General features: G+C 37.2%; 1 protein-coding gene across 5 annotated transcripts in view; it reads left to right on the top strand.

The window, feature by feature from the left end:
* Positions 1-25,645, top strand: part of UACA (uveal autoantigen with coiled-coil domains and ankyrin repeats) — a 109,359-nt gene that overhangs the window by 17,600 nt on the left and 66,114 nt on the right. Inside the window, exon 2 of one of the 5 annotated variants that reach the window (XM_053594501.1) lies at positions 469-563. The exons of the other annotated variants lie outside the window; for them this stretch is intronic. Coding sequence (XP_053450476.1) covers positions 561-563 — 3 coding nt within the window. The 5' untranslated portion in view covers positions 469-560. The remainder of the gene's footprint in view (positions 1-468; positions 564-25,645) is intronic. 5 annotated transcript variants of the gene reach the window in all.

Below are 25,645 nucleotides of genomic sequence, written 5' to 3'. Positions count from 1 at the left end.
TGTCTTCTCCCGGCGTTTGTGCGTCTCCTCGCGCCGCTTGGGTCAGGCTCCGCGGGGCCCAAGGCAGGGACCCCTGCGTCCCCGGAATTTGGGATTCGCGCTCGACAATCCAGGTGGGCAAGGCTGCGCACCCGGCACCTCCCCACCTGGACTTCGGACCTTCTTCGGGTTCGAGACTGAGCGTTGAGCCCTGCTGAGCTGGGTGGACCCGACGTGCTGGCTCCTGTCGCTATCACTGGGGAAGTTTGATTTTTGAGTGAAGCCGAGGGAATTGGCATAATTGTAAAGACAAGGCCCTGCATGGGTGGTGACCTGGGGGATCGTGAAGTCGGGATGGTAGTGGCTATGCTGGGCGAGTCAGTCTCACCTGTTGGGCAGAGCTGTATAGGGCAGTCCTTCGGGGCTGATCTGCAGCCCGGCTTCAGTGTGCACCCTAAGGAGTAATTCAGGCCTCTCTTTACTTGGCAGGAGAACAGAAATCTTGAGAAACAGCCTGACCGCAGATGTTGTGATTTAGATAAATTGGCAGCCTGGAAGAATGGCGATGTCATAAAAATTCTATGGTATTAAAATATTTTAAAAGTCTCGAAGAGACAGATGTAAAGGAGATGTAATGAGCAAACAGACCAGTTACTTAGTTGGAGTAATTAAAATGGACCTTTATAATTTTACACAGATTTTTACCAAAGGATTATATATGCTTTTTATGAGAATATTAGTTAATCTGCTTCTGCTATTGAGTTAATTCAGAATTGTGCCTTTCTCTTCACCAGACTGTTTCTAGGATTGTTTTACTTGTGGACGTCGTGGAGGAACTAGACTTTTAAATTCCATCAAAAAAAGAATGGATTTAGATAACATGCTAATTGATGACATTTAATAAAGCACGTAGCTGTTTTATAAGCTCATAGGAGAGATTAATTTGTTTCACTTTTAAAAAAAAGCAGTAATTGGCAGAAATGTCATTTAGTGGTGTCGTACGTCACTACAGTTAAGATTCAACTTCTTTGTAATGCAGGTTGTGATTTCAGCTTTATGTACTGAAAGATATACTTTTCTAAGTTTATTAGGTATATGCGTATTTTCTCTGGTTTTGTTTGGTTTGCGCTAATGATTTACATCTCACTTGGAGGGTCACAGGCCTTGATTTTATTCTGTTTTCTCTTATAGAAATGCAGAATATTAAGCTTTTACTAGTATTATAAGCGTGCCAGTTTGCATTTTATACATTTGGAATATAAAGTGCATCTGTGAGTTTAAATCTTTAGCACTAAGTTGAGCATTCTATTATTCTTAAATAACAGCATAAAAATAAAAGTATATGGTATTAAAACCCCATTTATGTAGAAAAATGTACATCTTTCAAAGTTAAATATTAGAAAAAATTTTATAAGCTTTTAAATATTAGAGTTATATATTAACATCTTTCAAAGTTAAATATTAAGAATAAATTTTGTAAGCTTTTAAAGTAAAAGTAAATGAGTATGGTGACCAATCAAATCAAATATTGACACTATAAATGTAAAGCAAATGTATAGAGAAATAGATGTCGGCTTTTCAGTCTGTAGATTACAATCCCTGTATAGTTGAGCCTTTCTCTTTGCCTTGAAACGGTGGTTCTCAACCTGTGGGTCACGACCCACAGGAACTGTATTAATCGTGGCATTAGGGAGGTGGAGAACCACTGCCTTAAAAACAGTTAAAATTGTATTTACTTTTGAATATAGCACCTGGTTTCATGTTTGAAAGCAACAAAAATATTTAACACAAAAAATATTTGTCTCCCCCTTGGCCTTCAGACACTGTGCTTACCTCTTCAGAGGGCACTGGTGTTATTGCTTGCATTTTCCTCCAGAGAGAGCTTGAGCCTTAGCATATACAAGCAAATATGAATACCAGTATTTACCTTGTACAGTATAAATGGCAGTCCACTGTACTCCTTGTTTTGTATCTTGGATGTTGTTTTTTCCTGTAGGTAATCTGAACCCATCCGGAGTTGCCTCATTCAAATCTTTTGCTATAATATATAATACTGTGATGAATAAGCTTGTGTATATTTCAACTGTGTATGTGTATGTACTTGCAGAATCTTTTCCTAAAAATGGAATTGCTGGGTTAAGGGTTATGTGCATTTATACTTTTGAAGGATGCTGACAGCAATCATTGTATGAGAAATTATTTTTTCCATGTTTTTATTAAAGTCTGTTTTTTCCATGTTTTTTTAAAGTCTGTTAAAATTTTTTGATCTATACTATAGCCCGCTGGGTAAAATATGATATCTCAGGTGTACTTTAGATTCGTATTTCTGTTATTATGAATAAAGTTGAACATCTTTTCAAATTTTTACCAGCCTTTTACATATTCTTTTTGGCGAATGGCTTATCCATTACATTTTTCTATAGGGTTGTTGATGTTTTCCTATTCCTTTGAATGTACATTACGTTAAGGAAATTAGACCTTTCAACATGAATAACTAATATTATTTCTCACTTGGTTGTTTGTCTTGAGATCTTCTTGTGATGGCATTTGCTATGCAGAAAGTGGTTATTTTTAATACAGTTGCATTTGTAACCTTTTATTTTGTGACTTTTTGCTTTATGTTGTATCTTGGCCTTTCTACTCTGCAGTATTAAACACACACACAAGTAAAACCTCCCTTCTTTCTTCCAAGTTTTTTTTTTTTTACATTTAAGTCTTTAATGTACGTGATATTTATTCTGGTGTAATATAACACCTTTCTTTTTTCTCCCTGTCTTTCTCCATGGGCATGCAATTTTGTCTATTAAAATAGTCATTTAATTATCATAGAAACAAATCACAATTTGCTTCAAACTTTGATTTAAGATGAAATTTAAAAATGTTTATATCATAAAGTTTTCCTTATGTATTTAAGCTTATTATCCGAAGGAAGCTCATTAGCAATAGACTGAAGTTTGTGAAGTGTGCAAATATTTTATGATATATTATGTGAAATATAGCACATTAAGGTGACATAACATGCATTATAACATAAATTATAATTATGTACAGAAAAAAGGTGGTTTTAGATATTCTGAATCGTATCATTGTTACAAATATGCCAGTGAGTTTAGAGTTTGCTACATGGGGACGTGTTTATACATACATAAGTAAACATAGCTCACTATTATAAATCGTGGGTAAAATACATTTGAACATTTGTCCTTTACTAGTCAAATCTGAAGATGACTGCAGCTATTAATCATAGACTAAGATTGCTTTTGTTTAGTTTTTAATTACTAAGTAAGTTGGAGCTTCAGATTTCTGAAAGGGATAGTTAAATGACTGTAAATGCTATATTAGATCTAGTAAATTATGTGTACAATTTATGTACAGTGAGAATAGGCTTGTTCTATTTTCACCTGGTTTAGATTAGGAAATTTGAGTAATTAAAATTAAGAGGTCATAATTCCATAACTAGTAGAAGTGCTGTAAAAAATTGTAAGTAGGCATTTTGGAAAGGGGTCCACTTTAAATTGTACATTTGTAGCATAGTAAATACTTTATTGTTAAAGTAATCTCTGACCCTGGGAAGTGCTGCCGGTGATTGTTTTTGCTGCTCTTTCTCTTAAAATGGGGCAGTGAATTTTATAAAAGAGCAAGTAAAGTTCTAAAGCATCTTGCTTATGCCTCAGCACCCTGAAAAAATACTGGTATTTCTAAAAGAATTTAGTTAGAAATATAGCAAGCCATCTTCAAAAAATTTCTTCTGTGGTTCCCACTAAGAATATTAGTTTGAGATGTTTAGAAAGTATAAAGAATTGAATGTGATTTTGTTTTAGGTGATTTCGAAAATGAGGGCTTTGTGTTTTCTACTTAGGGATTTGGATGAGTTTGGAAAGATGTTAATATTATCATAGCAATGACTTTTGGGCGGTGTGAATAATTAAGATCACAAATTGTTATGTTTGGTTTAAACTCATGATACTTAACTGAGCACTACTTACTCATTGTCATTAAACATTCCAACCTTTAATTAAAAATGCTTACTGTAATTAAAGCTTCATTCAAGCAGCTTCCTATGATTATCCTTGTATTTCCTGTGGTTCTTGAAGGGGAGGATTGCAGTAAAGTCCTCTTTTTGTACTTTTGGATTTCAACCCCAACCCAGCAGCAGTTTTACCTAAATCTTCATTCTGATTTGAATGCTGAATTTTACTGTAATACTGAATTAGAGTTGTCTTTTGGTACATAATGAGTTCAAGATTAAAAACTTAAGTGATGAATAGCTAAGGATTTTAATTACTTCTTTTAATAAGTATGATGTAATGATTGTGTATCTTTATTATGTATCATATATTGTTTAAATTTAGAATAATTAGTTCAGGAAGTGAATCTTGCTCAGCACTTGCCTTATTTAGTTTGGAAAACTTTTACAGAACATGTAAGTTAGGCTTAAGAATGGATTATAGCGCATGCCTGTAATACTAGCACTCTGGGAGGCTGAGGCAGGTGGATTGCTTGAGCTCATGAGTTTGAGACCAGCCTGCGCAAAAGCGAGACGCCTGTCTTTACTAAAAAAAAAAAAAAAAATAAAAATAGAAAAACTGAGGCAAGAGGATCGCTTGAGCCCAAGTTGGAGGTTGCTGTGAGCTATAACACCATGGCAATCTACTCAGAGTGACAGCTTGAGACTGTCTCAAAAAAAAAAAAAAAAGAATGGATTAATAATTAGGTTCTCTTTGAGGAAATGGTAGTTCCAAGTGAGGAACAGACTTGTGTATCCCTTGTCCTGGTAGAATGCAAGGAGGATATTGAAGATTAGGACTCTGGGGCTAGCTTGAAGAGGTTCCCTCTTGGTCAAGAATGGGACAGTTTGGGAATCAGGATAGCAATTGAAGTGGACTGAAATCTTTAAATCCATAAGTTCATAATGATGATTAAAAAATAAAAACTCATCACTTTTGGAGGATACTAGGGAACTGATGCGTTCTTTTAAGATCCAGGAAATAAAAGGAAAAAATAAAACATTTATTGTGCTTTTCTTGTGTGAACTGTTTCTCAAAGTAACCAAATAGTTGATAAGAGGAACTTCCTCTTTCATGAAAGGTATTTTGCTGCATCTAAAAGATGAAGAAGGGATGATAGAATTAGTTTATAACTTATTCTATTTCAGCTAATAATTGAAGGAGAGGTGGTAGAGTTAGTACATTGTGACTTTATAGCATCTAATGAATTAATGAATCTGGATCTAGACAGTGATTGATCATCAGAGGCTACTATATCTCAAAAAGAAAGCAGATATAATTTATCTCCTGCTGGAAATATTCCTTACCATCTATTAGTAGTCTTGCCAAAAGAATGGCCCTTTAGATATAACTACCATTTTATAGAAAACATAGGGAACCAAGGAACATGGGGATACCCTCAACAAAATTGTGATTGTGAGAAACTCTATAGAACAAATGACCTATTTTCTTCAAAAACAAATATAAGAAAAGGAAAGAGACGGAGAAGAAACCTAGAGATTCCAAGAGAGTTAAGAGATTAAAAGGCGTGTCAGTCAATTGCAACTATAGACTTTATTTAGGGGCCCTGATTAAATAGTTGTAAAAAATAAACATTTATAAGATAGTTGAGGAAATGTAAACACCAGCTATATGCTTGATGATAATGAATTATTTATTTATTTTTTTAGAGACAGAGTCTTACTTTGTCGCCCTCGGTAGAGTGCTATAGTGTCACAGCTCACAGCAACCTCCAGCTCTTGGGCTTAGGCGATTCTCTTGCCTCAGCCTCCGGAGTAGCTGGGACTACAGGTGCCTGCCACAATGCCTGGCTGTTTTTTGTTGCAGTTTGGCTGGGGCTGGGTCCGAACCTGCCACCTTTGGTATATGGGGCTGTTGCCCTACTCACTGAGGCACAGGCACCGCCCAATAATGAAATCTTTATTTAGAAAATTTAAATGTGACTGGGGTAGTAATGTGGTTATGTTTATAAAGAGTATCTTTCAAAGAAATATTTAGAGATGCATTTACAGATGAAATGATATGAAGTTTGAGACTTGCTTCAAAATAATCTGGGGGTGGGAAGTAGGTGGGGATAATGAGTAGGGGATTGATCATGAGTTAGCATTTGTACCTGGGTAGTTCATGAGATACTATTGTGTTTATTTTTGTGATATGACTGTAATTATAAAGTTAAAGTCTTCAAGAATTTTAAGAATTAAACAAGAAAAAACAAAAACAATATGGTATGTTAAAAATCATAGGTCTGTGTAAATTGCTCTGGTAACACAGCTGTGTAGGATGAGGTCAGGAAAAGGCTGAAAGGTGGAGCTTGGGCTTGGGCCAGAAAGATGGTTTGAATGGCTTTCCAGAAAAAGAATAGCAATGGCAGTAGTGTGGAATTTGAAATTATATAGTCCACTGAGGGAGCATCAGATTTGGAAACTAACTCTGGTTTTATGGTAGGGCATGGTGTAGATGAGGCACAGATTAGTCTTCAAATAAGAATTTCAGTGAAAGTAAGGAGTTAGAAGGCTGTAGCTTGGGAGGGGGTTATAATCAAGGTTCTTTTTTTTAACCTTGGATTAAATTTTTGAATTACATGACAAGTTTAAATAATTGTTTAGAGCAGTGGTTTTCAACCTTTTTTATCTTACGGCACACTTGAACCCGTAGTTAAACTTCTGTGACACACTTAAATTGTGTTGATCAAAAAAAAGTAAAAAAACACTGTGCTTTGAACTTCTTTCAAAAATAGTTTAATTATCTTTAACATTTTTGAGCAGATACAAATTTTAAGATCCTTTCATGGTACACTGGTGGAAAATCACTGGTTTAGAGAGATCTCTGACTAGAGTCATTAAAATTTCTTCTTTAGAAATAATCCTGTTAGTACCAAGTTCATCCTTCCTCTTCTCCCTCCTTCTATCAAATTAGCTAATAGCCAGCAAAATTTTGTTATCAGTTCTGTTTAATTTGTGTCCTTGATAAAGAAAGCTAGATCTAAGAATAATAGATTAGAACATTAATAACTAACACATTCTTGGTTTCCTCTCTATCCTACACACATGAAAACTTTTGCTGTCCTATTATAGTTAGGCAAACATTTATTTATCCTCCCACCTAAGGAATATATAAAATTGTTTATATTTCCACCTGTATGAGCTTATTTATGTTAGAGAAGTCAAATTGATTTCTGTAGGAATTTTACCAACAATTGATGGTTGAAGTATCCTTCCTGAAATTATAAACAGAACAAAAGGATGTTAGGCTTATATTGCATTATTTTCCTAAATCATAAAACAATTAAAACTATATATCTTTTATATAGTTAGAAACGATAATGTCTCTTTTAAGCTTAAAAATATAGCCCCAAACCACAAAAATATGTTGGATTATTTATAGTCACAGAAACAGTTTTGCCTGTTGCCTTTGTTTTATTCTTAAAAATCCTAAATACTGTAGACATTGGCTGATTTATTTTCAAGTGGCATATATAGTCTCCAAAGTGTTGTGCAGAAGATGAAATCATGTTTGAGTGATTAAGAGCTCTGGCAGAGGATGTGATGTGATGAGGTGTACTTATTTATATACAGATGCTGCTTGACTTGTGATAGGGTTATGTCTTGATAAACCCATCTTAAGTTGAAAATATTGGAAGTGGAAATACATTTAGGATACCTGGCCTAGTGAACATCATAGTTTTAGCTTAGCCTAAATGTACTCAGAACACTTATAGTTAGCCTATAGTTGGGCAAAATCATCTAACACAAAGCCTATTTTATGTTAAGGTATTGAATATCTCATGTAACTTAATACTGTACTAAAAGTGAAAACCAGAAAGATTGCTTGAGTTTTGAGGCATATATTGTTTCTGCTGAATGTGTATAGTATCACAGAGTCAAAAAATCCTAACTCAAATCATTGGAAGTCAGAAATTGTCTATAATTGAATCAGACCTGGCAAGTGTCTTTGAGGGAGAGTAGATGTGTAACTTGGCTTGTTGGGATAAATGGCTATCCACTAAAAGTCATACATATTCATTGTAGAAAACAAAATATAGTTGAAGATAAAGACTAAAACACGCTACCTATAATGTCACTCACTATGCCATAAACCACTGGTTATGCTTTTAAAGATTCATTCTATACTACCTTCTTATTCAGTTATCATTTAATTACCTTGATACTACAATGATGATATATGTATAATTTTTGAATCAAATTTTATTCTAATAAACTTTATACTTAAAAATTATAAGTAATTTGAGATTATTTGAGCAGATACAAATAACCCATTAGAAGTACTCAGAACATAAGTGAATTACTTAGAAATTGTGTCTAAAAAAATCCATGTGCCAGTAGCCAATATTTATTGAGCATATGTGTGCCAAGTATTGTTCTAAGTACTTTATATTAACTTACCCCTTCATAGCAACTCTAAGTAGTGAGTACTAGTTATGTGATTTCATATGGAAGTTAAATAATATATCTGTCCAAAAGTGCCTTGGCTAGTGAGTGGAAAGCTAAGTAGCCTGTTTCTGAAACCCATGTCCTTACCATTATGAACTTATATATTTTTAGATTTAAAGCTATGGGATTTGTATACAAAAAAATTGAGGAGAAGGGTGTTAGGGGGAACGAAGGCCATTTATGAGAAGTCTCAATTTCTGTTCCCTCTGGTAGTATATATGAACCCTTCTTATAATGGATACTGTTATTAAAACATATTCGTCAACCTGAAAGAAAAAAAATATTGCTTTAATCTGTGTTTTGATATTTAGGGAGTGTGAAATATTCCACGCTCATTGGCTACTTTCATTTGTTTTGGGAATTATGTGTTCTTTGACCATTATTTTCTGCTGATGCTCTATTGATGTTGATCCTATAAGAGTTTTATATATCCTTATTTTTGCTCCTTGGCTAGTTGTAACTTGTTGTATAATGTGTGTCTCTCCCTATAGTTGTGTTTCTTTCACCTTCCCTTATATTTCAAATGGTTTTTGTTTTACATATTTAAATTTGTGATAATTGATAAATTAAGATTCTTGGCTGCTTTATATTCACTGTAGAGTGTAACTAGTGGTATAATTTTATCCACTATAACTTTTGTCTTGAATTCCATTAATGCATTGTTTGATATTAATACTATCACATTGTCCCTTCTGCCATTTTGCTTTTGTGTGTGTATGCTTATTCAATATCTTACCCTATCATTCTCAGTTTTAGCATTAGATATTTAGGAGGTTGTGTAGGTGTAATAAGTCCTAAGAATCCAATAGAACATAAAACTATTTGTCTTACTGTTTAGAGGATGGAGTGTGTTTGTATGTATGTCTAAAAGGGTGTATGCTTTTTGGGGAGATGACGTATTTTTAATCTTGACCTTATTAATATGTTCTCAACTTTTTTTGTTTTTTTTTGTAGAGACAGAGTCTCACTGTACCGCCCTCGGGTAGAGTGCCGTGGCGTCACACGGCTCACAGCAACCTCTAACTCTTGGGCTTACGCGATTCTCTTGCCTCAGCCTCCCGAGCAGCTGGACCTACAGGCGCCCGCCACAACGCCCGGCTATTTTTTTGTGGCAGTTTGGCCAGGGCTGGGTTTGAACCCGCCACCCTCGGCATATGGGGCCGGTGCCCTGCTCACTGAGCCACAGGTGCCACCCTATGTTCTCAACTTTTAAAATTACCTGTGTAGTAAGATTTTGCACTTTAGGATGCACAAATATATTTTTAAAAACATCTCAGTGACTCTTGGTTAATTTTCTTACCAGATTGTGACATTTTCTCTTTATTAATAGACTGTGTGTGTGAGAGAGGGAGCAGGGGAGGGAGAGAATGTACATAGACATCATGCTTTCTAAACTAAAAAAGTAAAAAAAAATGTATAATTGTTCTTCCAGCATGTTTTTATTATTTCATGGTTTTCTCAGCAGGTGTTGGGGTACTTTGAAAATGAGTCTGTAGAGGGGAAGCTGTGAGGGTGTGATTCTGGTGAAACCAGCACGCTCTGGTCTTTTCAACTGTGTACAAGAATAGCCTATAATCATTTGCTGATTTACATGTGAAAAGTATTTATTTATTTATTTTTGACACAAGAGTCTTACTTTGTCACCCTTGGTACTTGGTAGAGTGCTATGGTAGGGTCATAGCTCACAGCAACCTCAAACTCTTGGGTTCAAGTGATCCTCTTGCCTCAGCCTCTCAAGTAGCTGGGACAACAGGCTCCTGCCACAGTGCCCAGCTAGTTTAAGAGACATGGTCTTGCTCCTTGCTCAGGCTTGTCTGGAACAAGTGAGCTCAGGCAATATACCCATTTCAGCCTCCCAAGTGTAGGACATGGTAAGAAGGGTGTCGTAGTGGCTTTTTGAGCTGCAGAGAGTATCTCCAGGATCAGCCTCTCTAGGGAGGGAGCAGTAGTGAAAGGGGAGAGGGGGCAGAGGGAAGAGGATGTGGGTGAGCAAGCAGGTGACTGCAGGCTGCATGTGAGTACCTGTACTCTACTGGTCTTGTCACTAGGGCAAGTCTGGAACTAGAGCTTTGGAGCTGGCTCCTATTGGGCCTTTTTCTTCTATTTCTAACTTCATGGCATAGGTCCCACTGATGCATCTATCCCTGCTATAGGCTGATAATAAATGACTGTGTTACCCTTATTTGTCCTCGTGCCAGTGAAGGAGTTACCTGCATGGTAGTGTATAGACCACACTTAAAGAAATGCTTGATTCTTGCTGCTGAGTAAATACTTTCTTACTTGTGGGTTGACTTTTTTTTTAAACTTTAAAGCTAAGAATATATCGAGGTCCTTAAATAATTATTATTCAGCCACTTAAATCGGAGAATGCAAATTTTTAAAAGTCAGCACATAAATTTAAGTATTTACTGTATGCCAGCACTGTGTTGCCTATGAAATGTAAATAAAAAAATTAGGTTATATTTATGAATATTTGAAGTTTAATTTTCTTTGAATCCTTTTCTCTCAGTTTGAAAATCACCTAGTCTTACAAGTTCTGACAATTAAGTGTTTTAACTTGCCACTGTGGGCTTGTATTGGCAGCACTGTACAAACAACTTGGTAAGGTTTTGTAACCTTGTTATATCAGGATCTCACATTTGTGTTTGTGTCAATGTGTGGAGGTGTCTTATCTTGCTGAGTGGCATTCATTATGTTGTGTGTTTTTGTGTGCCACAGTGAGAAAGTTGGAGCTTGAATTAGAGCAAGGAATAAATATAAACTTGGTAAGAGTGAATAAACTTGGTAAGAGTGAAAGTGAAATCAGGGACACGTTAGTCGAAGCTTATAAGGGATAGTGCCACAAAGAAAATGGCAGTGTGCAAATGGATTAACCCTTTTGCTGAGGGGATAGAAAGCGTCTCTGATAAAGAGAGATCAGGGTGGCTAGTAACGTGCAGAACTGTTGACAACATTGCAAAAATTTATTGAATTATGTGTCAAATTTGTTGACTTACTGAGAAGCAGAGCAGACCAAGTAAACGCCATTAAAGGGGAAAATCTTAACTAAAAATCTTGGTATAAGAAAGATGTGTTTGCAGAAATGGTCCTGAAGGAGCATATTGATTCTAAGAGAGGAGGATGAGAAAAGTAGAACTTTTGTATTTGTGCAAAGTAGTTTTGAGTTGGTTAGCTGAATAAAGCACAGTTGAGATGGAACAATCTTTGTAAAGGTGAAAAAATATACACATTTCCCTTGTTAAATTTTCATCATGGACTAATGAATAAGAACCTTACACTTAAGAGTATTTATAAGCAACAGAAAATATTACACTTGTACATTTGATAAAGTTGACGCTATGGTTAGTATTCTGTATTTACGACTTTTAAAAGCTTCTCTTTCCTTGGTGACATTCATAGCTATCAATGTACTCTTTCTATTGGCTAATACCAGTAGGCAAAATTCTGGCTTAGTTTGCTGAGAACAAGCCTTTGTAATTCGATCAACACTGTATCTACTTGCATATTTGCCATTATATAAGTTACTACTTTGAAACTAAGAATTTCAGTAGAATTTAATATTTGTTGAGACTTTTTTGAGGGGACACCTTTATTGCCTGCCCCATTTTTTTCTTTCACTTCTGAGAACCATTATCCAGTCCCCTTGCAGACTGCCCAGCTTGGTATCGGTAGATTGTAGCCCACCAGTAGCTGATATTTATTTATTTATTTCCCACTGGAAAACAACTTTTATTGAGAGCTCTCAGGCAGTAAAATCTGTTCCAATAGTTGATATTTAGAAATAGTTCTCTTCTCTAAGGAGATGAAGTTCCTGAAGACTAACAGATGTTTTTGTGGTCTATTATATTGTACCACACACATATAATGGAATGGTTCAAATATTTATTTAGACCTACTATAAGCCAGGTACTTTTCTTTCTTTCCTTCTTTTTATAATGCTAGAATTGTGAAGCTGTCTTAGCTAGTCAGCTGAATCCCTGTATTGAAGGGACCTGCCAGGCTGATGCCAGTGTTGTATTCTTAGTCCTAGTTTTCCTTATTGAATGGTTGGGCGGAATAGTTTGTATATGACCTAGTTTTTCATTTGGCCCATTTACCTCCCTCATATAATACTTAGAATAGAACTGGAGTTTCATACTATGGAAATTGCTCCTGGGTCAGAATTTTTTTATTTTTGGCTTTCCCAAGCATTATGATTTGGCACTAAGGTGGCACCAACCTTTATTTCTACTCTCATGCTTCATTCTTTCCTAAATGTTCAGCCTCTTGTTGAGACAAGAAAATTGGCCTCCTGAAGAGTGACAATTTTTAAAAACAAAGAAAAGCTTCAGCACGTTTTTGATTTAACTAACTTAAATTCATATAATTTTTATTTCCTTTCCACTTTTAGAAATAACTTTAAATTTTCTTTCTTTAACATGTTTAAATATTAGATTTTTAGGATTGGAAGGGACCTTTAAATTTTCTGATCTAGTGGCTGGTTGACTTTTAAACTTTTTACTACATCCCAGAGTGAGAAATACATTTTCTGTTGTGATCTAGAGGTATGGTAGGCAGAATTCTAAAAATGGCCACCCAGGACTTCCCACCCTAATTCCTAGGCCTTTGAACATGATGAGAAAATATGCCCATGATTATGTTATGTTAAGTGGCAAATGATATTTTGCAGATGTAATTAAGGTTATGAATCACTTGACTTCAGGTTAGCCTAAAGAGGAGATTTTATCAAGGTGGGCCTGTTCTGACCCCATGAGCCTTTTAAAAGCAGATTTTTTTTCAGGTGGCGCCTATGGCTCAGTGAATAGGGCGCCGGCCCCATATACCAAGCATGGTGAGTTCAAACCCGGCCCCCTGCAACCTGCAACAACAACAACAACAAAATAGCCGGGTGTTGTGGTGGGCACCTGTGGTCCCAGCTGCTGGGGAGGCTGAGGCAAGAGAATCGCGTAAGGTCAAGAGCTGGAAGGTGCTGTGAGCTGTGACGTCATGGCACTCTACCAAGGGTGACAAAGTGAGACTCTGTCTCTTAAAAAAAAAAAAAAAAAGCGCAGAACTGCAAGTCAGAGGGAATTGAAGGATGTGAAGGACTTGCCCGATTGTTGCTTGGTTGAAGATGGGCAGGGACATGTGAGAAGGAATGTGGGTGGCCTTGAATTGAGAAAGGCTCTGGCTGACAACTGGCAAGGAAATGAGTACCTCAGTCCTGTAACTGCAGGGAACTGAATTCTGCCAATGACCTGAATGAACCTGGAAACAAATTCTTCCCCAGACAAGAGTCTAGCCTGACTGGTTCCTCAATTTTGACCTGGACTTCTAACCTGTAGAACTGTGAACTTAGAAAAATAAGTATTATTTTTAAACCTCTGAGTTTATAGTGATTGTCTGTACAGCAATAGAAATCTAATATGAAAGACCATTTTGTAACCATATGAAGAAATTCTATGGAAAAATGGAAATCCTTATTTTATTTTTACTCTTTAGAGACAAAGTGATTCTCCTTTCTCAGCTTTCCAGGTAGCTAGGACCACAGGAGCATGCCACCACACTTAGCTTTTTTTTTTTTAATTTTTTGTAGAGATGCGGTCTTGTACAATGTGTTATCCAGGCTGGTCTCAAATTCTTGGCCTCAGGTGATCTTCCTACCAGCCTCTCAAAGTTCTGTAATTTCTGCTGGACTGATGGTGTGATTACAGGCATGAGCCACTATGGCTGGCCTGGAAATCTTATATGAAAAAATCAGAATGGGGCGGCGCCTGTGGCTCAGTCGGTAAGGCGCCGGCCCCATATACTGAGGGTGACGGGTTCGGACCCGGCCCCAGCCAAACTGCAGCCAAAAGATAGCCGGGCGTTGTGGCGGGCGCCTGTAGTCCCAGCTACTCAGGAGGCTGAGGCAAGAGAATCGCTTGGGCCCTGGAGTTGGAGGTTGCTGTGAGCTGTGTGAGGCCACGGCACTCTACCGAGGGCCATAAAGTGAGACTCTGTCTCTACAAAAAAAAAAAAAAAAGAAAAAATCAGAATGAAAAATATAGTATAACTTGATAATAGTCATATAAAACGTTAACATGGGAAAAATGATTATAGTTATGGAGGTATGGAAGAATTGTGAGATTTTTTTATTTTTCATTTTATTATGTCAATCAAAAAATTTGACTCAAGAAATGATCATTACAATTTTAATACAGTTTTTTCCTTTCTTAAAATGTGTGTACATTATTTGGGCACCCTCTGTAGATTTATGTTAATATAATAAATCTATGTAAAACTAAGAATTTAATTTTTTTTTAATTATTGGGAGCCTGCAAATTCATAGGCCTGAAAGAATTGTTGTCCAGTGTTAGAAGTGAAAAACTTCTGTGTATTTTCCTTAATTGTGAAATATAAGTAAGATAATTGGTAGGTAACTGTGAATATATCAGTAAGATAATTGGTAGGTAATAAACTAAAAAGTGGCAGTTGGAAAGGTAAATTTCAAGTTGCTTATGTATGGTCTTTGAAATAAAAATGTGAAGACTTGTGCATATTATTTATAGCCGTGTTAAGTAATTTAGCCTTTATGAAAGAACTATATTGCAAGTAGTCCTCTAAGTTAAGACTTATCAAACCTTTTATTTGTCTACACATACTGAGGAGGAAATAGAACAGCAAGTTTCCTAATTGCTTAGGTCTAATTGCATTCCTGCTGTCAAACCATTTGATATCATGGGAAAGGGTGAGTCACAAAAGAGGAAGGAACTACACTTAGGACCCATTATAAACACTTTTGGGTGTGGTGGTGTGTTGTGTGTACTCTTAAAACAAAAGAAGTATTTCATTTAATGCATTGAGGCTATCAAGTAGTTGTTCTTGGTTCTAGCCTGTAAGATAAATTTTCTTGCCACCACTTCTGACTTAGCATTGAAGATAATTCTTTTTTTTTTTTTTTTTTTTTTGGTAGAGACAGTCTCACTGTACCGCCCTCCGGTAGAGTGCCGTGGCGTCACACGGCTCACAGCAACCTCTAACTCTTGGGCTTACGCGATTCTCTTGCCTCAGCCTCCCAAGCAGCTGGGCCTACAGGCGCCCGCCACAACGCCCGGCTATTTTTCGTTGCAGTTTGGCCGGGGCTGGGTTTGAACCCACCACCCTCGGCATATGGGGCCGGCGCCCTACTCACTGAGCCACAGGCGCCGCCCAAAGATAATTCTTTAAAGAGGGCCATAATTAGGGAAGGAATACTATTATATTGTGAAGATGAAACTTTAGTCTGTAATCATTTTTGTATGAAACTGATTTTTTAAAATCATCATTCCTATGCACTTCTATTGCTTTTCAGTATTTCAGATTGTTAACACTGATTTACTTAAATAGCAGTAATTGGAAAAAGTGATTACAATGATAACATTTCCATTAAAACCATGAAATATGAGCTTAACAATTATAAACCACTTTTAAACACAATATCTTCACTTTATCTAGAATAGATCTAGTTTTGGAAACTTCCTAGAATACTCCTTTTTTCTACCTTCATAATTTAAAAACTTTGGCAAGGGTTCTAATTATGTACTTACAGGTGACCCTTTCTGCTTTGCTTGATATTGTCACTCTAGCACACATAGGATTCTATGAAGGAACACAGAGTTGGCAATACACAAGGTGTTAAGTGTGGAGGCTTAGTACAGGACAGACCTTGGGAGTGCAGAAATCAGCAGGTTGAATTACTTGCCTGCTGTTAAGGATAAATTCTGCTGGACTAGACCTAAGATGAAAACAGCAGTCTCTTGCTTTACATGTTTGTTTATTGCTTGGACTTGAGAGAGGGTCCCTCCTTAAATTAGGCACCCAAGGCGCTTAACTCTGTCTTCCTACTCAGCCCTGATAATCGTTATATCACTGGATTAGCAAGTTACCACATTTACTTTTCTCTAAAGGAAATTTTTTTGGGGGAGGGGGGACGGACGCTCACTCTGTTGCCCTCTGTAGAGACTGCTGTGGTGTCAGAGTTCACAGCAACTTCAGATTGTTGGGCTCAAGAGACCCTCTTGCCTCAGTCTCTTGAGTAGCTGGGACATGTACATGTGCCTGGGACAACACCCGAGTAGTTTTTCTATTTTTCGTTGGATGAGGTCTTGCTCTTGCTCAAGCTGGTCTCCAACTCCGGAGCTCAAGCAATTCACTCCCTTTGGCCTTCCAGGATTATAGGTGTGAGCCATGAATTTTTTGCCTAGAGACTCCATGACTTCACTTGGCCAGTGCTATCACAGATTTGTACATGAATGTTAGAGAATATTTGGTTTACAAAATTCTTAATATTATGGATTTAAAATGGTTTGATTTATACTGTTTCAAGAACCTAAGTATTGGCCAGATGCAGTGGTTTATGCCTGTAATCCTAGCACTCTGGGAGGCTGAGGCAAGAGGATTGTTTGAGTTTAGGACTTTGAGACCACCCTGAGCAAGAGCCAGACTCCATCTCTACTTAAATAGAAAAACAAGCTGGGGGTTGTGGCGTTTGCCGTAGTCCCAGCTGCTTGGGAGACTGAGGCAGGAGGATTGTTTGAACCTAGGTGTTTGAGGTTGCTGTGAGCCAGGCTGATGCCTTGGCACACTGTATCCTAGAGCAACAGAGTGAGACTGTGTCTCAAAAAGTAAAAAAAGAACAAAAGTATTGTAAAAAGCAGTTTAGATTAATGTTTTTTGACTGGACTACTTATCACTTTAGGTTATCCTATAGTTTTTTGATTTTTAAAAAATTCTTTAAGGAATATTTACATTAATTACACTCACTACTTTTTAAAAAGTTAATACTTTCTAAAGCTGTGATTTTTTTTTTTTTTATAGAGGCTTTTTGTGGTATGTTTTACATTTGTAATTACTGATAGAGTGAGGGGTGGGATTGGGAGGCAAATTGCTAGTGTCATGAACTGGAAAGAGGAGAAATGGAGATGAGACGATGTATCTATCACATAACCAATTTTAAAGCCAAAAGAATTAATTTAGTTTAATTTCTGAGACCATTATCTTCTTTTATATTGACTTCAAAAATATGGACAGGCTTTTGATTAAATTATATGGATTAACATTGGTCTTAAGAATTGATAAAATTTTGGATTTTTAATATATAAACTATTAAATATTTGGTATAATTATACATATATGTATCAATAAATTAAGTGTGCATTTTAGAATCAGTTTAACAGCCTTTTAAAGCTAAATTAGTTATATTGCTAAGAATAAGACCAGATTTTTTTTTTTTTTTGAGACGGAGTCTCACTTTGTCGCCCCACAGCTAGAGTGCTGTGGCATCCTAGCTCATAGCAACTTTGAATTCTTGAGCCCAGGTGATTGTCTTGCCTGAGCCTCCCAAGTAGCTGGAACTACAGGTGCCGGCCACAATTACTAGCTCAGGCTGGTCTTGAACTCCTGAGCTCAAGCAATCCACCTGCCTCTGCCTCCCAGAGTGTTGGGATTCCAGGCGTGAGCCATTGCGCCCAGCCTCCAAGACCAGGTTTTTTTTTTTTTTTTTACTTTAATTCATCCCTTTATCTGTGTCAGTGGTTCTCAACTGAGGGGTGATTATGTTCCTTAGGAGACATTTGACGCTATCTGGAAACATTTTTGGTTTTCACAACTCAGGGAGTACTGCTGATGTTTAGGGGGTAGATGCCAGGGATATTACTAAACATCCTGCAGTGTATAAGACACTTTAGAATGTCAATAGTGCCAGGGTTGAAAAACCCTGACTTATAAAATTAATAAGCATTAAGTGTGGTTTATGTCATCCTTTGTATTTTTCATTTTTCCCCCATGTTAGATGAACCAGCTTTTTTTTTTTGAAATTTTTTTTTTTTTTTATTGTTGGGGATTCATTGAGGGTACAATAAGCCAGGTTACACTGATTGCAATTATTAGGTAAAGTCCCTCTTGCAATCATGTCTTGCCCCCATAAAGTGTGACACACACCAAGGCCCCACCTCCGTCCCTCTTTCTGCTTCCCCCCCATAGAACCAGCTTTTTATAATAGTGCTGTCGTCATGAGATGTGGCAGATTGATTACAAAAATAGTCCCCAATTCTTTATTCCTTCCCGCATCCATAGTCTTTGCAATGTTTCATTGTCTGCTTCTCTGCCTCTTCAATCTGGGTTGGATTTGTGACTAACTCTGAACAATAGAATTTGTTGGAAGTGATGTTAAACCTAGGTCTCAAAAAGTCTTGCTTGCTTCTGTTCTCTCTTGTGAACAAGCCCATGCTAGTCTGCTGGTTACCAGTTGTCCCTGTTGCCCCACTTGATAGCCAGCCAATTACATTATCAGACATGGAAAGAGGCCTGTCCTATACCAGCCAGCTCCCAATCAGCTTGCTAATTGATGGTAGACAGAAACTTGAATGGATGAGCCTTGCTGGTATTACTGAGCCTGGCTCAGCCCTGCAGAACTGCCCAGTTGACCTTTAGATTCGCAAACAATAATAAATGGTAGCTGCTTTAAATCACTGTGTTTTGCTTTGCACCAATAGACAATTGATACATTATTACATAGTAATACTTTTTTCATTTAATATAAATATTTCTGCTTTTTCCTCTAATCAGTAATAATTCCAGATAGAGGCAATAGTATACTAAAAAGAGATGGGATTTTTAAAATTGTCTTTATGTTTTAAAACAGGGAGGCCATGTAAGACCAAAGTGGGCAAGAGGAAGGAAGTGGAGGAAGGTTGTAGCAGTGATCTTTGTGGGGTCCAGATCATGTAAGAGTAAGGAACTTGGATTGTATTTGGATCCCAATCTAAAGAATCCAGGCTAGATTTTTTTTTTTTTTTAAAGAAAATCCTACAATTTGGATTTTTTTGATTGCTTCCTAAATGGCAAGAATACTACTAAAAGTTTTAAACAGAAGAGTAACATGATTTTGATGTGTATTAAAAAAATATTTTGGCTATTGTGTGGAGAGTAAACTGAAGGAAAGCAAAGGCAGAAATAGAGCAGGGACCAATTAATAGATTATTATAATTGTCTGGGGTAAAAGAAACCAGAAAACAAAAATGAGCTATTATAATATTTTTATTATCATTGGTTAATATAAATTAAGTTTAGGATATTTTAAAAACTTTGTTTTGTATTTTTCCAGAGACTTTCACTTGAGAAATAATAAACTGAAAAATTGACTTTTAAAAATGATATACTGGGCGGCGCCTGTGGCTCAGTCGGTAGGACGCCAGCCCCATATGCCGAGGGTGGCGGGTTCAAACCTGGCCCCGCCCAAACTGCAACCAAAAAATAGCCGGGTGTTGTGGTGGGCGCCTGTGGTCCCAGCTGCTCGGGAGGCTGAGGCAGGAGAATCGCTTAAGCCCAGGAGTTGGAGGTTGCTGTGAGCTGTGTGAGGCCACAGCACTCTGCCGAGGGCCATAAAGTGAGACTCTGTCTCTACAAAAAAAAAAAAAAAAAAATGATATACTTATTTAAAAATTTGTCTTCCTCTCAAAACAGTAATGACAGTCCAGGATAGAAGTGGGAAGGGAGTAACAAATTACAAAATATGTAAAGCTGTGTTGTCTCTATATTACTGGAAGAGTCTAAGGAAATCATTGATTTGTAGAATGGGCATGTAAGTGTGGTTTGTTTTTTGTTTAAGACTATGGATGAAGCTTCATTTGTTGTGTGTTGTTTTATCAAAAAATTTTTTTCCTGGGAGGCTAAGGTGAGTGGATAGCCTGAGCATAGGAATTTGAGAACATCCTGAGCTAGAGAGAGAGAGACCCTGTCTTTGAAAGTAGCTGGGCATTGTGTGGACACCTGTAGTCCCAGCTCCCCAAGAGTTTGATGATGCCATGGCACTCTACGGAGGGTGACAATTTTTTTTTTTTTCATTTCAAATAAAAGCCATTTATTTTAAATAAAAAACTTACAAAATGTCCAAATATCTTATATATAACAATAATTATATAAATACAGATAAGCAAATAGACAAAGTAGTGTTTTTAAATATGGGGAAAAAACCTGTATAAATTTAAACTGAGTAAAACTTATTAGAATCAAAATTATGATTTTTAACTTTAAGAAAAATAGCATAAGTTTTTATTCTTTAGTATATTCATTTGTAGTACTCTGGATGATGTAACCCACTCTTTAATCTCTTCATAATGTAGGAGTGGTTCTCAAGTGGGATACTTTTACTCTCAAAAGGGACAGAAGTCTTCCTAGACACTTGACTTCAAACACTCTGAGCCCCCTTGGCCACCTGTTCAATTAGTTCTAAAGTAATGATTATAATTTATAGCAAGCTGCTCTAAAAATTATATTTTACTATACAATTGGAATAATATGTTTTATATTAATCTTATCTTTTTTTTTTTTGTAGAGACAGAGTCTCACTTTATGGCCCTCGGTAGAGTGCCGTGGCCTCACACAGCTCACAGCAACCTCCAACTCCTGGGCTTAAGCGATTCTCTTGCCTCAGCCTCCCAAGTAGCGGGGACTATAGGCGCCCGCCACAATGCCTGGCTATTTTTTTGTTGCAGTTTGGCCTGGGCTGGGTTTGAACCCGTCACCCTCGGTATATGGGGCTGGCGCCTTACCGACTGAGCCACAGGTGCCGCCCATTCTTTGTATATTAATCTTTAATATAATGCCAAAGTATTCAACATGCTTTCTCTAAGAAAGGATTAAAAGAGAAAGTGCAGTAGAAATGTTTGAACTAGCAAAAAGTTGTTACTAGCGAAAATGGATAAAAATCTTACTGAACAAATTTTACAAACTTTATTTTACACATTTTTTTTTTTTTTTGAGACAGAGCCTCAAGCTGTCGCCCTGGGTAGAGTGCTATGGCATCACAGCTCACAGCAACCTCCAACTCCTGGGCTCAAGCGATTCTCCTGCCTCTGCCTCCCAAGTAGCTGGGACTACAGGCGCCCGCCACAACGCCCGGCTATTTTTTTTTAAATTTTTTTGTTGCAGCTATCATTGGTTGTTTGGGAGGCCTAGGCTGGATTCGAACCCACCAGCTCAGGTGTATGTGGCTGGCACCTTAGCCACTTGAGCCACAGGCGCCGAGCCTTTTACACATATTTTGAAAAATATTTTCCTGTACCTACATTTGACATAACGTCTCTAGATTGGGTGAGAAATCCCTTTGTTTTAAGTGTGTGTACATCAGCAAATTTAAATATTACAGAAGAGGAAGAAGTAACAGAAATAAGAAATGAAAGAGGATTGCAATGAAAATATTCAACAACAGATATTACAGTGTTTTGGTTATCTCAAGGGTGAATTTCCAAATATTACCAGAAAAGCAATAGAAATACTGCTTTCATTCTCAACACCATTTTTGTGTGAAGTGAATTTTTCTGCAATGAATAATATTAAAAACAAAAATCAATCATGGCTAGAATCCTTAGAAGATTTAAGAGCATGTCTGTCCAAAATTCAACCTTGCAAAATTCAACCTTCCTAAGAAAAGTCAGGCTCAAATATCTCATTAAAATTAAATTATAATAATAAAAAAATAAAAAATTAAATTATAATAAATAGAAAAATTAGTATAAATACTTTAAAAATAATTTTAATTATCTTTTTGTTACACATTATAATAAATTGTATTTTTTGGCTTTGATGGTACCTTTTGTGTTAATAAATCAAAAAAGGTGTAATCATTTTTCTTTTTTTTTTAATCAACATAATTTAAGTGTGCTGTGGAAGTTTAACGATAGGTTCAAGTGTGCCACGAGACAAAAAAGTTTGGAAAACACTGCTCCAGCTCTTTTGTAGGGCTCTATTTGATTCCAAATAATAGAAAATAGTGGTTCCCATTATTTATTTTCTGTGAGATTTCTTTTGTGGCTATTTGTATATCTTCATGTTAAATCTGTTTTGTTAAAGCAACGGAGTGAGTACTTGCTCCTTGCAAGTAAAGAAGCCTGAACAGAAAAATATTCATTGCAGAAAATGTGGAAAATACAGAAAGTATAAAGAAAACACTTCTTTAATCCTCTTCCACTCTCCCTCCCACCCCCCAGCTGTTAACTCTGTTTATTCCTTGAGCCCTTTTTTTTTTTTTTGTGGTTTTTGGCTGGGGCTGGGTTTGAACCTGCCACCTCCGGCATATGGGACCGGAGCTCTACTCCTTGAGCCACAGGTGCCACCCAACTCTCTTTATTCCTTTCTGTTATTTTTCTGAGTGTTTCTTAAAATCGTGGTCTCACAACCTTTTCAGTGTGCTGAACTCTAGGTCTTATTTCTAGTTGAGAAGTAAATTAAAATAAAACCAAATGAAGTGAGAATGATTGGAGAAGCTGTTTAGAAAATATATATTTTTAAGATCTTACTTTTAAAGAGATTTAGTTTCATTATAAAATGAACAGCACAGAATATGTTCCTAATCAGAAAGTGCCATTTATATATATTTTTTACAGTTTCCTCTGTGTTGCTCAGATATACACATGTAAAAAGTTTTGAAGAAAAGTTTTGTTAGGGGAAATGTAATCCCTCATTGTTAGGGAAAGCCCTTTTGTCACCTTGATAAATTCACCTTAGGCTTGTTCAAGCAAATAATCTTGATTGGATTTGGAGTGCTGAGTTACACTGAAAGTTCACTGATGTATTAAATATCCTAGGGTAAGGGCGGCACCTGTGGCTCCGTGGGTAGGGTGCCGGCCCCATATACTGAGGGTGGTGGGTTCTTACCGGCCCTGGCCAAACTGCAAAACAAAAAAAATAGCCAGCCAGGCCTTGTGGCTGGCTCCTGTAGTCCTAGGTACTCGGGACACTGAGGCAAGAGAATCACCTGAGCCCAGGAATTGGTGGTTGCTGTGAGCTGTGATGCCACAGCATTCTACTGAGGGTGATAAAGTGAGACTCTGTCTCCAAAAAAAAAATAAATATATATGTATATATATTTTATATATATAAATAAATAAATATCTTAAGATATGAGACCTGGACAGCTGACCTGGACACTTACATCCTGTCTCTCCCTACAGGGAAGCTGGTGAAGGTGCAATCAGAACAATAGAAATGAATGATAAGATTCTGTGACAAACATTTTTTTCTCTGCTGTGGATTCTTGGTCTGGAGATTCAAGAATGAAACTCCGGACCATGGGGAGTAAATGACAGGACAAACTTTATTTACAGGGAAGGATGGAGAAGGCTAACAAAGCCTCTGGCAGCAGCAGCGGGAGAGGGAATTCCCAAGTGGGAAAACTTGGGTGAGTCTTTTGTTTAGGGGTTCATATACTGCCTGTGAGCCTGGTGTCTTGGGAACACATGGCACATTTGGCTAGGAGCAGGCAGATAGAAAATATCCTGCCTATGTTGATTAGCTGATGAGTGAATGAAGGTATTAAATGAATGTGGTTAGGGTGTATGCTTTCTACTCCAGGAGGGGCGGCTCAGGTGAAACACTTGTCGTGCTGTTTTCCCCCTATCCTGCTTGTGTCTAGGCAGTGTGGTTTGGAAAAAAAGTCTGTTTGCCCAGGCCTTGAAAATGGGAGTCCCTGCTCAGCCCTGAACAGGGAAACCGTGTATCTATTCAACTGCTTAAAGTTATCCTGTTTTGATTATGTAGTGTCTTCTTGGCATTGTTTCTGCATGGCCAGTGCCAGAATTCCTGAAAACCTTTCTTAATATACTCTCATTCAGGCATATTCACAGATACTATACTTTTACCTCCACTCTTGGTTAAATGATAATGTAGGGAATATATTATTGAGTAAGTTCACAGTCTCATCCAGCCTGTGGGAACTGGAAAATTAAGAGATTCCATCATGAGAGGACATGGCGAAAATTGAGAATTGAGAAGGACATGGCAAAAGTTGAAAAATATCTTTTTCGGGTAGGGAAGAGGAAGATTTCCCTGAAGTTGTTGGCTATCTCATTGGCTACCATTGGCTGCAAATGTTCCCAGTGACATTAAAATGACTGTGCTTTTGTATGTTACCAAGTACTGTGGTATCTTCAGGATTCTAGGAGATCTGTGGATATTCTTGGTCTAAGGAAAGAGTGCCCAGATTAGAAATGATTAATCCATCTTTACCATAGAAGAGGGAAGCTACATATATTACCAGTTATTTAGTGTTGCTGGACAAGATGATGCCCAAATGCTTAATCTGTTATAAATATGAGCTATATTTAAAAATCTATTTTCCTTTAACCTAACAAGGGAAGATAATTTTACATTTTCTGTACATCATGATGCAACTAGTAGGATTTGCTAAAAATCTACCAGATAAATCCAGTATTCTGTCAAATATAGATTTTTAGTGTAAGATATATGTTACAAACTTTGTAGCTTTCTTTGGTTGGAGATGTCCAGATCGCCTTTCTTTCTGGCTTGGTGAAAATGAATAGAGGACAGTATCATTTGGGACCTGAATTTGGGACCTGAATATTCTGTATATTCTTTCTGTATACAGAAAGAATCATGAAAAGGTTGCATTTCTTGAGGCAATTGTAGTATATCTTGGTTTAAAACAGCACAGTGTCTCTCCCTCCTGAAGAAATAAAGCACAGTGACTGCTAGCAGTACTGTCAGGGCCCAGGACTGGCCAGGTCTCGGCCGGCTTAAGTAGGTTCCGGATGCAGACTGCTAAGTTACCTTGCTCAGGTACAGTTTCTCTTAGTGCCTGAGGGCTATCTCCTTTAGCTGGAGAGAGAGAGAGCCTTAGAGAGAGTAAAGCAGTCTTCTTAGAATAGATAGATCTTAGCCTTTAGAAGAGCTTGGTAATCTTCAGCAGAGAGACACCATGCTAGCGTTCTGCAGGCAGAGGAGACAGAGTCAGAGTAAGCGAGTCCATGATAGAATGCACATGCCCCCGACTGCCTTCTCTCGCCTAATGTAAGGCTGATCTCGTGCCTTTCAACACCACAGGTGTAGAGACTACCAATTCACCACTGCTCTCATCTCGCGAGCTCTCATGCTTGTTAGGAGAGCAAAATCCCTCTCCATGTCCTTTCCACCAAGGTGTTCCGTTATTGAGCTTTACAGGTATTTCTTATAACTCTCACTCCTCCTAGCCAGAGGCTATATGGGGTGCTACACAGTACTAAATCAATCACCACAGATTTCCTTGTAAAGCAAAACTCCCTAGTACTGTTTATAAAAAAACCCCAGTTTTCAGACAAATTTTCAGTTGAATATTTGTTATAAAAAGCAAACCACACACTCTAACATTTTTAAAGATTTAAAACTGAAATGTTAAAGAACTATCATTGTAAATTTAGGTTATATGCTCTCAAA

The sequence above is a fragment of the Nycticebus coucang genome, chromosome 6 (assembly GCF_027406575.1).
Source record: "Nycticebus coucang isolate mNycCou1 chromosome 6, mNycCou1.pri, whole genome shotgun sequence".
NCBI lineage: Eukaryota > Metazoa > Chordata > Mammalia > Primates > Lorisidae > Nycticebus > Nycticebus coucang.
Note: the sequence above shows the minus strand (reverse complement) of the source record. Positions and strands in the feature narration are given on the sequence as shown.